Source organism: Myotis nattereri (assembly GCF_964212035.1).
Source record: "Myotis nattereri genome assembly, chromosome: X".
NCBI lineage: Eukaryota > Metazoa > Chordata > Mammalia > Chiroptera > Vespertilionidae > Myotis > Myotis nattereri.
Window position 1 is genome coordinate 120,173,422 of NC_138078.1, and position 14,014 is coordinate 120,187,435.

The 14,014-nt window shown below is 42.4% G+C and overlaps 1 protein-coding gene across 1 annotated transcript in view; it reads left to right on the forward strand.

Annotated features, from left to right (window-relative positions):
• Positions 1 to 9,270: 9,270 nt before the first annotated feature.
• Positions 9,271 to 14,014, forward strand: part of ARHGAP36 (Rho GTPase activating protein 36) — a gene marked incomplete at its 5' end in the record, with an annotated part of 31,640 nt that continues 26,896 nt past the window's right edge. Inside the window, one exon of the mRNA XM_081081309.1 lies at positions 9,271 to 9,328. Coding sequence (XP_080937435.1) covers positions 9,271 to 9,328 — 58 coding nt within the window. The remainder of the gene's footprint in view (positions 9,329 to 14,014) is intronic.

Below are 14,014 nucleotides of genomic sequence, written 5' to 3' on the forward strand. Positions count from 1 at the left end.
TCTGAATGTTAGGTGGCCTTCTGATCTCTGTTCTGTCTGTGAAATGGAAGCCAATACTGAGAGACGGTAAAATGTAGAGGCTCGTTGTCAGACAGACCTGGGTTTGAATCCTAACTGTGATTTAGCTAGCTGTGTGGTTTGGGGCTAGCTAGTTACTCACTCAGAACCTCACTTTCTTCCTCTATAAAACAGGGATCCTAATAAAATGCCCTCATAGGACTGTTATAAGGATGAAGATAGATTATGCAAGTAAAGTGCTTAATATAGTGCCTGGCTCATAGTAAAAGCTCCATGAGTGCTAGCTGAGATTATTACTACTGCCTGTCTCTTTGAAGGGTGTTGAGCTAACTCATACAAATGCATGAGAAAATTGGTCTGGGGGAGGTGAAGAGATAATTGATGAGCCAGCTTCCACAGAGGTGTCCCAGAGGCTTCTATGGGGGAAGGGACCTGGAAGGGTGAATTCTAATGATGGGAGGAGCTAAGGATTCTCCTTGCTCTTGGAGGACTGGGTGGCTTCTGGGGTTCTGGAAACAGGCATATAGAAGGGAAGAGGTTGGGGATCTGTGATCAGGTCCTAAACATGTCTCAACAGCATGTTGCTCACCAGGATCAATTGTTGGCTGTCATTCCAGCTGCCTAATGTTCTCCTTCTCAGGGTCTCAGTTGTCAGCTTCCCTGTGACAGTTCTCTTCCATAGAAGCTGGACAGAGGACCGCCCCCCAACACACACACCTTTGGGGAATGTTGAAGCTAAAAGGATTTGCAGAAGGCCAGCAAAAAATAAAACTGATGAAATCTTGTGCAGGAGCCTTTTGTGTAAATGGAAAGTTCACTATACACATGTAAGAATAATTATTAATATCCCCGATAATAACAGTAGCAATCAATCTTTAGAGCTTGTTCTACGGAGTGTGGCTGTTAGAGGTTGACACATCATCTCAGATGGCAAGACACATCCCCAAGGTCCACCTGCATGCAGAATCACAGCCCACATTCTTCTCCCCCTTTACTGGGACTGCATCTCTCAGAATCACGCACATAATTCAGCCTTCAGTGAAATGATTCTGACGTTATTCAGGCTCCCTAGAGATTGGATGCCGTGCGGAGGCGGGTAGTGTGCGCTACTGACTTCAAGCTGTGAGAAGGGGAGAAATTGATATGTCTTCCAAGCACCAAGGGCTTGATTCCTTTGGAAATGAGAAGGGCTTTGTCAAAGCCTGATGGTTTATTAATAATTCCCTCAACCGAAGAGATTACCGTGCTTATCAATTGACAAGTATTTAGTGAGAACCCTCTGTGTGGGACCTACAAAGGTTTGGCTGAGCTGACAATGTGGTTGAGGAGATAGACCACATACATAAAGATTATTGACAATATAAAGCAGTCCCTTCAACAAAGAAATGCAAGCAGCAGGAGCAAAGTGGAAAAATATAAGATACAGAGTCAGGAGAATTGACGTCACAATCTCTCTGAGCCTTGGTTTCCCTATCCTTTTTGGAAAAGCAGCATAGTGGCATTAAGAGAACATTCGGTTTAGAGTCAGACCAACCTGACTTAAAATTTCAATCACCTCACAAACTAAGGGTCCTTGAACAAGTTACTTAACTATTATGATGCAGAATTATCTTATGTATAAATTGGGGTAGAATAGTAGCCCCTACCACATAGGGTGGTAGTGAGGATTAAATGAAAGTACACTTGTAAAGCACTAAGCATAATGCCTAGCACATGGTAAGCACTCAATAAATAGTTCCTATTATTATAATATGCAGGGAGAGGGAAAGGTAGGGAATGCTTAGAAATAGAAGGGTTTTAATTTTTCTTTAGCTCTTTATATGCCTGACATTACATTTTAGAGGAATGCAAACTCAAAAATACTTGTATGTAAATAATAATTATACTATCACTCTGTGATATGTTTTATATGTCTCTCCAGTATTACTCACTAAATTTGGTATGATCAGATTTACAGAACAATGAAATAGCAGGGGAGGTAAATTATATACTCCTTGTGATCTTGGGTACCTCTCTGAGCTTCAGTTTTCTTATTTGTAGAATGTGGCCAAGAACACCTACTTTGCAGGGTTGTTGTGAAAATTAAATTAAAATGTGTATAAAACACTTCGCACAGAATAGCTTCATTCCCCTTCTTTCTTCTGTAGAAATGGGAATAATAATCAACCTCACTGGGGTATTACCAGGATGAAGTCAAGTAAATATACAGGAAATGTTTGTAAACCCCAATAACAACCTTTACAGAACATTTGTTGTGCAATTAACAAATGTTAATTAATTATGTAAACATTTATTAAGTCTCTCCTATATGAAGTACACTGTTTTAGGTGCTGTGAGTGATCCAAAGAGATCAGGGACATTAGAGTGGATGATTTCCTTCACACAAAAACAGTATTAAGGACAGGACCTTGAGGGATGCTCCTATGTAGGATACCAGAGGAGAATGCAAACCCAGAAGGAGAACACTGATGACAACACTAGTATAGCATTTCGTCCTCAGAGCCAAGGGGAGAGTTTCAATAAGTGGGAAGCAATTCATAATGTAGCATTTTGCAGAGAAGGCAAATGAAATTAAGATATAGATGTGTCCCTTTGGATTATGGCTCCAAAAGAACACTGGTAGCTGCAGTAAAAGGAATTTCAATGGAGTGTGTGTGTGTGTGTGTGTGTGTGTGTGTGCATGTGTGTGTGGAGGGAAGAAGACACCATCTTGATGTGGCTTGATAAATGAGTGTATGAAAAGAAGTGAGGTGAGTAAGTCTACACAACTCTGTGAAGGTATTAAGGAGTTCCTATTAAGGAGACTGAGAAAAAGAAGATTGGATGATAGTTATAAGGGTCAGAGAAGGACTGTTTTCGTATAGGATTTTGAACATTTTTGTAGGCTATGGGGAAGAATAAGCCCATAAGGAAAGAAAGGAAGAATAAGCAGATGAAAGGGTTATTGAACAGGCAGAAGTCAGAGATGAGACCTGAGAGGTACAGCTAAGGGAAGTGCTAGTTCTGTGCTTGGGGCTGTGACATTCTGATGGAGTCCTGAGGTGGAACCCTGTGGAAGGGGATGTACCGTTGACACCTAGATTTTAGTATAGGCAGGTGGGATGGCTACTTAGGTAGGAAAATTTCTCCGAAGTTTGTATTTTCAAACTTTTTAACATACAGTAAATTTGAAAAAATGGTACAATAAATGCTTGTACATACTCTCCATAACAATATACCATACTGGCACCGTCTCCTTCCGCTGTAAACGCCCTCTCTCACTTTTGAAAGTATTTTGCTGACATCATGATACTTCACTCTGAAATACTTCAGCATATATATCTAAGAATAGGAGTTTGGGGAAGCTTTGTAAGGGCTCTAGAATTCTCAGCTAGGGTAAAGTCTCCAGTCCAAAGTGGGTCAGGAAGTATATACGGTCTGAAGACCAAATTCAGCTTGGATATGAGTAGTGTGAAAAGGAGCCAATTAGAAAGAAAGAGGCACAGACCCAGGTTCAAATGTATGTTTCAAATCAAAAGAATGACGAGAGGGAGGAGGAGGAGAGAAGGAAGAGGAAGAGGAGAAGGAAGAAGAATAATGATTCCTGGCATGATTGGGGGTCACTTCACTTCCCCAAGCTTTAGTTTCTTCATCTATAAAATGGGTGCTATGCTAATCTCTGTCCTACCAACCTCCCAAAGCTGTATGGGGTTCAGATGTGGAAGGAGATATGAGAGCACACTGGTAGCTGCCACACTTAAACATATTAGAACAAATAATTTGCAGAGACGACTTTCAGAGTTAGTTAGTTTTTCTTCTTTCTGACATTTTTTGTGTCCCCCCCTTAATTTCTACTATTACCCCACCCAACCTGGTTGAAGCTTCTAGAGTTGGAAAATTCTCACATCCTGCCTACCCCTAGCTCAAAGAGCAAACTGCTTTACAAAATTAAGAGAGCATTTGAGATTTTTAACTTGATTTTATCATTTCATTCAACCAGAGGGGTATGTGTGTGGGTGACGCACTTGTCAACTAAAAGCAATTTTTCTGCCTCCTTGGGGACTGAAGCATAATCGTAGTTCTGTCTTCCTGGTGTCAGAACGAAACTTGCATTTCCTGAGTGGTGTCAGCGCATTGACAGACAACTCCTGGGATCTAGTGAGGGGTACTGGAAAAGAACAGGCTGAGGAGCGTGATTTGAGAAATCTGGAAGCTGGTCTCAGTTCTTCTTTCCTCCCTTGGGTGACTTTGGGCTAGTCACTTATTGTCTTTTACCTCAGCTTTTCATAACTTAAAAAATAGGAATAATTACTTCCCATTTCTACTTCACAAAGATGGTGCCAGGACCTTGTCTGGCTTCTGTGATATGAAAATGTTTGGAAGTAATAGAGCTACAACCGCAGGGTGGGGAATGTATCCTAGGAATGCTAAGTAGCTGGAAAGGAACTTCAGGTTTTCCTTGTATAACCCCATTTGTGAAGCGATGTAACCGAGGACCTTCTGAAGTTCAGAGAGATCATGCATAATTTTACTATATGTTCACTATGAACCCAGATAAATCTTTCCCAAACAGAAAAGCAGGGAGGAAGTCTTAAGGTCTTAAGGCTTGTAGCCCCTTTTAGAGAGCACATATAATCCCTGTACATATCACGTGTACCTTTTGATAGGACTCCTCAAGAGGGGGTTAGGAGGCATGGTTGCTAATCTACCATTTTTTTCCCATGAGCCTGGGAATAGAGTTCTTTGTTGTGGAGAGCTTCATAACAACCTGTGGAGGGAGGTGGGCATGGGGACGAGATCCCCATTTCATAGAGGAGGAGCCTGGGGCTCAGGTTGGAAAGCAGACAGACTTGCATTCATCCAGCCAGTCAGTCAGCATGCCCATTCTCACTCCTAATATTTTAACTTTAAATGCCATGGTCTTTCCACTGTGCGTTAGCTGTTTCTTGCCTGATGCATGGAACCCAACAGGTAAGAAGTTCAAACAAGATAATCTGACATACACAAGGATTCTTAAAAAATCCAAATGGAATATGCTTATTTTGAATACTACTAGCCCCTATTAGGAATCAAGTTTCCAGGTTTGCTCAAGTTCTCATGCTATGTATTTACCCACATACCCCCAAAAATAGAATGGGGTTAAAGAAATCAAATTTTCCTGATGTCTTCCCCAGTATTATTTGTAGCTAGAGTACAATGGGAAGAGACAGCGGTGGAGGGTTTTCAGGGAAAGATGTCTTTTCTCTATATTAGAATTTCTTTAACTTTATTTTGTATTAGAGCTTCCACAGGGAGCTTGCTAAAATGCTGTTTTCTGGTCCTATGCCCAAAAATTGTTGTTCAGTAAGTCTGGAGTGGGAGCATTGTTACAGCACATCCCAAGTGATTCTGATGTATCTGGCCCAATGGTTCATACCTTAGGAAATCCTGATCTCTAACAAAGTTTATGGGCCTTTGGTTATTGGAATCCCCTTTAATTAGAAACTGTTTACCTGGGGGCCAAAAACTTTTTTTTAAGAAACTTGAAACCTATATAATTTTATTAACGAAGTACTTTTGAGTTTTAGAAAAAAAGATAGGAAGGTTTGAAGCCTTCTTTCTCACAGTCAATAAGCCTCCAGCTTGTCTTCATTATTTTGCCTTCTTCCAAGTGAGAACATGTTTTCTTCCTGCTAAAGACCTCATTGCAAACTATGACTCAAGTAAGGAGCAGGGTGTTTAGCTATTAATTGGATTGCAATGAGAGACCCTTAAGAAGCAGCAAGCTGTTGAGCTCTAGGCCTTGAGCTTTCAGGGTGAGGGCAGATATAACCAATATGCCCTTTGTGAACACCGACCTTGGGGTGAGGGGTTGCAGGTCCAGGCTAGCAGGCTTCTGGCTGCTCAGTTGGAGTGCTAGGGACCTCTGCATTCTTGGAGAGGAGGTGCCATAACTGATTATATGTTCCTGCACAAGAAGGGAGTCCTGCACCATACACACAGACCAACTTTTAGCTTTTTCTTGGTCACCAAAGCCAGCCCCAGTGCCCTGTAACAGTAGCACAACTCCAGCTTAAAAACCCTAGTCATTTTTTCAGAAAAGTCAAGGTTATAATTTTTCTATAGGTAGTGTTTTTTTAACTCCAGAAAATGTTTAATAAAGAAAATTTGAAAAATACTGAAATATGAAAATAATAAAACAGTTAAAAATTGCCCATAATTGCAATGCTCAAATACAATCACTATTAAGATTCTGGTATGTTTCCTGTTAGCTTTTCTTTCTATGCATAGGCTTATTATTTATTTCCACTGTTTATATAATAGTGTACATACATTTTGCATTTTGATTATTATTTTTTAATCTTCACATGAGGATGTGTTCTTTTAAATTGATGAGAGACAGAGAGAGAGAGAGAGAGAGAGAGAGAGAGAGAGAGATTGGTTGCCTCCCATACGATCTCCAATGGACGATCAAACTCAAAATCTAGGTATGTGCCCTGATAGAGAATCAAACCTACAAACTTTTGGTGTACAGGAGGAGGCTCCAACCAACTGAGGAATCCTGGCCAGGGTTGATTTTTTAAATTTAACTATGCATTTAAAAATAATTGTGCAATAATTCATCGAGAGAATGGACATTATATACAGAGCTCAATATCTTCAATAGAGAGGACATTGAACAAATATTTGTTGAATGAATGGATGGATTGATGAATGAATGCATTCCTTTATTATGTGACATTTACTTAAGGGCAAATATTTTCAAAGGAAACTTAGCACTATTTAATTAAGTGGTAGAAGAGGTGGGTCAAAGAATAGGGAGGAGGGAAAACTGCTAACTTGACTGCTAAATAGTTTTGGGGTTTTTTTTGAGAATTCTGTACTCTATTTCCCCTTTTCCCTTTTTTCCCCCAAAAAGAATGTACTTTGGCTTGCCTGGGGCTCATTCACACTGTTAATATTCCCATTTTACAGTTCAGGAAAACCAAGCCTCAGAGAAGTTAAATAATCTTCTTAAAATTACATAGCTAGTACATAGCAGAACTGGGCTTCCAATCTAGGTCTGTGAGCATCCTTAGCTTTGTTCCTTTGCTACATCACACTCCTTGCAGAAAAGGCCAATTAAAAAGGATAGCTGTCATGAGTTTGTACCTTAGGTAGAACTACTCTGGAATCAGAGAAACTTTGAGAGGTAACTGAGCAACCTGGCCAGGGCTGATTATTTTTTATTTAACTATACATATAAAAATAATTGTGCAATAATTCATTGAGAGAATGGACATTATATACATAGCTCAATATCCTGCACAGAGAGGACAGATTGGATTGGAATGGGCAGATAGCCTTAGGCTTTCAGGAACCAAAACAACAACAGCAACAACAACAAGGACACTTTCAGCTGGGTGGGCGGGGGGTGGGGGGGTAAGGGGGGGCGGGCACTGAGGCCATTATGAAAAATGGTGATGAATAAGCTCATGTTAAGAGGTAAGGTCAAAGCTGAAATTTAAATATCCAGAGCCTGAAATGGGACATTTCTAGATGTTAGCCTTGTCTGGCTTGGAAGACTAGGTATTTGTACCACAAAAATTGGTAAAAGAGAAGGCCTGGTGAATATTTGTTGTCTTTGATTGCCTTTAGAAAACAGAGAAAATTGGAAATGATTTAGAAATTGATGCAAAGGCAGAGAAATAGCATGTTTCCCAGATAGGAAGAAAAATGAGTCAAAGCCCTTTAAACTATGACTATAGCTCTACTTTGCTAAGAATTACATGGCAAAATGCAGGCGATTTTTCCATTTTATGCACCCCTTTTGCCACATTAATGCAAATATCAGTGGTTAGCAAAGCAAATGTAATAAATGCTCTCCCTGAAGGACCTGTGATTGCAGCCTCCACTCCTCAGGCCTGGAAGAGGGATTTTCATATTTCTTTCTACATCCTCACTAGCATTTTGATAGACAGTGTCCCATTTTCCCAGTGGAGCAAAACAAGGCACAGAGTCATGTCTGTACAACTGCCAATGGAGAATTGAAGGGAGAAATTAATTTGGGCCCCTGAACTTAAACAGAAAAGGAATTTTTGTTTATAACCCTTCTTGCTCAATATGTTCCAACTCTGGTAGCGGCTTCCACCCCAGGATTTGGGGGTATGCGTAATTTAACACCATCAAATGCCCCAAACACGGAACCCATTATGGTATGTGCCCCCATGTGTACTTAAAATTTAAAAATACAAAGCCATAAAAACAAATGTAATGAAATCCAAACAGTACCACTCCCCATTGAAATATCAAATATCAAATTATTCCTAAAAATAAATGTTGGTGCCCCTCCTATGCCAGTGCCCTGAGCAAAAGCATAGATGATGGAGTTCATACATCAGCAGATACTGGTGTGCACCCCATATTTATACATACTTTACACTGAGTTCTTTTATTTGGGAATCAATCCTCAAAACAAAAGTTCTCAGACAAGAAAGCATCTCCTGCTTCCTGAGGGATCAACAGGACCAGGGCAGTAAAATTACTCTCAGCTTTGGGGTTCCTTGGGGGACAAAACTCTTTTCTCCTACTCGCATTCTTGGTTTTTCTAGAACGGAGCAGTTTTGTAAAATCACACCTGGAGCTACTAGGCTAGGGCTCAGGTGATGCCTCCCCCAGGACAGGGAGTTTCCAAAGGGTTAGAAGGTGCCTCCCCTTCCGGTTCAGGGCTCCCAAAGTAGACACCGTTTCCAGCTTGGATTGGGCCTCCTGAGGGCTGAGATGATGTCTCCGCTAAAGCATAGGGTTTCTTAGGTCTGGGATACAGCCTCACCCTCAGATCTGAGGCTCCCTGGGACAGGTGCGCCATCTCGCCCTCAAATTCCAGCTTCTGGGGACAGGCCCGCTCTTAAGCGCCCGATTAAAGGTTCCTGGGGGCAGGGACCTCCCCTCCCTCTCAGATTCGGGGCTCACCAGGACTGAGATGGCGTCTCCCCTCAGACTCTGGGACCTCTGGGGTAGGGGAAGGGTCCTGCCTTCAGTCAGAGCTTCCCCGGACAGGAGCTGTGTCGTGGCCTCCCTCCGCATGGGGGAAGGGGCTGTGGGACCAGCAGCTTCCCCTCTGGCGAGGGTGGGGGTGGGTTCCCTGAGGCCCTGCCCCCTTCGTGACATGCCCGAGGTGTCCGGTGACCAAGACACTCTTAGCAGGGTGCAGGGTGCGGCTCAGGGCGTGGTCAGCGGGGGCTACTTAGGGCTGCCAGTGCGCGGGACAGCGCGGAAGCTAGTTTCCAGGCTGCCAGGCACTCAGCGAGGGTCATGGCGTGGATTCTGGACTGCCTGTTTGCGTCGGCCTTTGAGCCCCGCCCCCGCCGTGGTGAGTGGGGACCACCGAGTAGGGGGCGGGGGGCGGGGGCTAGAGTGCTTGGCCGGGGGCGGCTTGGGGCTGCAGCCCCAGCTGGGAGCCCTGGAGATTGGCTGGCCTCCCCCTTGCCTCCCTTCCCCCTGGCTTTTAGCTAATTGTTCCTGGCTCAAGGGACTGCCCCGTCGAGGCCCGGGCATAAATCACCAGCTTTGCCCGGAATACCGAGCAATCGCGCTAATGGCTCAGCGGGACAGGGGGCGAACATGGGGGCGGAGCCTTTGGCTCAGCCTTCCTCTGGGACAGAGGGAGAGAGCTTTGAGGCCAGACCTGCAGAAGCGGCTCCGCAACCCAAGGGGCCTAAAGGCCCAAGGATGAACGTCCCTAGCAGGGCACACAGGACCCAGGGGACCGTAAGATGAAGGGGAGGGCTTTTGCCTTGAAGCTTGTCCCCCTTGTCCCATTCTTAAATACAGAATATCAACATGGGCCACTTAGAGTCGTGGAATTCAATCCCTTCAAGAGATGGTGACATTGAAGCCCAGAGATGGGAAAGGCCCGCTCAAGGTCATACAAGGAGTTGTCAGCAAATCAGGTCTGCTGAAGTTCTGCCAATTGCCCACTGCCCCAAAATACCCGATGATGCAGGCCTAGGGTCTTTAGTCTGGTCCTTCCTTGAGTATTTGAGATTAATTCTTGGTTCCCCTATCCCTGCGGAGTTGAGTATATAGATGTGCAAAGATCACAGCACTAGTACGAATATGTGGGTGGCATTTCACCCGTTTCCTGGCACTGCTTCTATAAAGTATATTTTGGAAACCGATTATTTTTTTCCTCCTTACAGTTTCAGGAGACTGATATTTTCTTTTTGAGATTTCCCAGGACCCCCACACACACTGTCCTTCACTCCCCCTTCTAGGCCCCACCCCCTCCAGGCTGCCACCTGCCCCCACTACCACCTGTTTTTCCATAGTCTCCACCTCCCAAATCTATATTGGTGATAGTGCGTCATTGGTCACCAGCCATAAACCAAACCTGGGGTTGTCTCCTCTTTCCTCTGCCCCCCTCATAGGCAGGGAGGGGAGGCAGGGAGAGGAGGGACTTCAGCAACTTAATTCAGCCCTAGTACCCTACTGAGAACCATCCCAGGAGCCTGACCTACTGCTAAGGAACTGCAGCATGCTTAGCAAGTACAATTGCTGACAGGCCCCAAGGTCTCTGAGAAGGAAAAAGATCCACATACACACAGTTTAAATTTTGTTCTGTATACTTTTTAAAATGTGATCCTGGTGAGTGGAAAAAAAGGGGAGGAGTTATAGGATACCTTTTAAGACCTTATGGCTCAAACATCCAACCCTCGAAAAGGGAGTAGGGGGAACCATTACACCCCTGCCTGGCCTAGTAGGCTGTGGAGTGACTCCAGTGAGTTCAAGGAGATGAAGGATTTTTTATGTACAACTCCACCGGGAAAGGTTCAGTATCACACCAGCAAGTCCTTCCCCATCAAAAGACAGCCATGTCTATTAGGATTAGAAGACTTTTCCTTAAACTGAACCCAAATCTATGTTCTTGCCCTGGACCTGGCCTTCATGATCTTCCCAAGGGAATAGTGCCGGCCCTTCCCATTCCCCCAGAATCCTCCTTCACCCTTGTTCTTATCCAGGCCAAATCTCCCCAGTTCCTTAATCTGGTTAACATGTGACATGGCTGCAAGGCTCCTATCCATATCGAGCTGCTCTTCTTTGAACATGTTCCAAGTTGAGACTACCCAGTGACCTTGCCAAAAGAAGATTTCCAGCTGTGCTCCTGTAAATATAGTCCTGGATGGCTGACTTTCCCTCTTTTGGAAGCCCACGTCACACTCATGTTAAACAGATACAGAGCCATTAATACACACATATACACACATTCCCACACCCACACATACCCATATACAAAGTCACAAATGAGCACATGTACACACACACTTGATATGTATCACATACTTTTAGCACACGACACAATATACCCATTTGGCACACGCATACACCACACACAAATCCCATGTACATACCACACAGTTCACACAACTAGTTTATTTATATTGGAAGTATTTTCAACTGAAGCTACTCCTTTCTTTTCTTTTTTAAGTAAACCCAAGTTCTTTTCAGTTGCCATTCTGTATTTAGTTGGTGTTTGGACCCAAACACAAGACCTTATATTTACTATTTCATTTCCAGTCTGATGAGACCTATCCCCCAACACATGCCAGCGGCACACCACTGCCTACACCAGCTCTTTTGCTCATACAGTAGCAACTAATATATGATTCTGGGCCTTAGGCTCATTCCTTCTCATGTATGATCTCACTTAAGTCACAGAACATCATTTCGAAATAATTAGCCTTTTGATACAGTTTTTTTTGTTTTGTTTTTACCAGGTAAGAACACATTCATTGTACTCCCCTTGATAAATGCTGTGCAACATGAAATAATAACTTTGTGAGAAATTATTGATATTCTTTAGGGCTATAATTGCCATTGGTACCTCTCTTCGAATGCCTTCCAGAAATCCTCAGTAGTCAGAGGTGGGGAGAAGTAGCTGGCCACTGACTGGGAAGAGTGGAGGAGGTATTCTAAATGTTCTATTACTGACCCACCCCCCTTCCTTGGAGATGGTTCATACGTCAGAGCAATCTTTTGAGGGTGACAATGGACAATGGATGACCATATGAAAACATTTGGTAGAGGCATCATTGAACCCTGGGAAGAATGGAGGCCCAAAATGGTCTTTCTCAGGGAAAGGGATAGCACGATTGACCCACTTGAAAATTCTCTCCCCAGTTCACTCTTGGCATTGGATTGAGCCTCAGACAAAAGGACTTCTGAAAAGCAGCCAAAACTCTGAAGCTGAAGAGACCCTTGAGCCCACTTTACATACAAATTTGATCTTTTCTTGGAGATGGGATCTAATGGATTTGCTGAGGCCAGGTCTGGTTGAGCTGCAACAGGATTATTTTCTAGAGCTGAAGTGAGTTTGCCAATGAGACACTCCACTCACTTGTTATGGTATCAGATAAGCATCCCCATTCACCAATGGCAGGACTTCCCAAAGTTCCTTTGTAAATCACTTGTTTGCACCTCAACAAAACATTTTGCCATAGGGGGAAAAAAAGTGACACTGTAGAGTTTAAGTTTACAGGTTAGCCCACACTTTACCCACCATGAGGATAAAATATAGAATCTGGGTGATGAAAACTGGCAAAAAATAGTATTCTTTCAAATGTACTATTTAGAGCTGATATTCATCACACTAAATATCAAATGATGGAAAGCATATTGGGAATTGATAGAGCAGGACACTGGGTCCTGCAGGGTGTTTATGGCAATGGTGAAAGCAACATCATTCCTTTTTCACACTTATCTACTAAGACAACCTCAATGTCCAACAATAATGGAATAGATAAATAAACTATATGACATATCCACTGTCAGACTAGTCTACAACTATAAGACTATGTTTATGAAAATTAGGTAGCAACATAGAAAATGGTATGATTATAACTGTCAAATATGCATTTCTGAAACACGAAGAAATTTTAGCAACAAGGTAAATAAAGTAAGAAATTCTGTTAAGTTGGTGGAGTAATAGTGATTTTTTTCTGATTCTTAAATTCTCTATCAGGTTTGTTCTTAAATCACTCTAATAAGTATCCATGCTTTAAAAAAATCTAATTGAAGGCCTCTGATATGCAAACAGTACATGCAATAATCTAGAATACCACTGTGTACAATTTAATATACAGAATTTTTCCTTCTAATTGTAGATTAAATGCATTGGCTAGATTAGGTCAGACATATGTGATCTTCTTAATGATCATAAAGTGTTCCCTAACAGTAGGCAGGAAGAAGAAGAAGGGTTTGAATACCAGGCCTTAATTTATAGTGTTACTATGAGCAAGTTATTCAACCTCTCTTCAAATGATTTAATAATGCTGACATTTCCAGACTACAAACATTATTATTATTATTATTATTATTATTATTATTATTGGTAACATTATATTAAGTGCATTCTATGGCTTAGGTATCAAAAGATGCATTTTATTCCTTCTCCAAGTATTTACTATGAATCAGTCACTTTACATAAAAAATCTCATTTACCTTACCTTTTGTAACAACTCTCTGATATTATTATCTTTATTTTATAGACAAAGCTGAGAGGTTTAGTAACTTGCTCACTGCCACACAGTGACTGAGAAAGGATTACAACTTATTTGCTCTGATTTCAAAGCTTGAGTGAGATCAAAATAGATAACATTTGCAAAGCTCCTAGCACTATGCTGATATGCAGTAAACATTTAGTAGGTGGTCAATCTGATGTTGATGGTGTTCCCTTGCCCAGAATTCAATTTTGGTTTTTAGCACTATTTGATTACTTATAGATGCCTTTCTATGAAAAGGTGCACATTTAAACTGGAAGATACAATGCAGATACCACATGTGTCCTCATCACTGGGGCTCTGAGTCACTAGGAAACGATTTCTGTTTCCTTCTGGCAGTATCATTTGTTCTCACATGTATCAGCAGAAGTAGGTAGATGGCATGTTTAATGAGCCTTGGCAGCTACTGTCACATCTCAGAGACACCTCTTGAAATCCATACAGCTTCCTCAAGATGGGAACCCAACACCCAGCAACCGGTAGGTCCCTGTGCTCAGGGA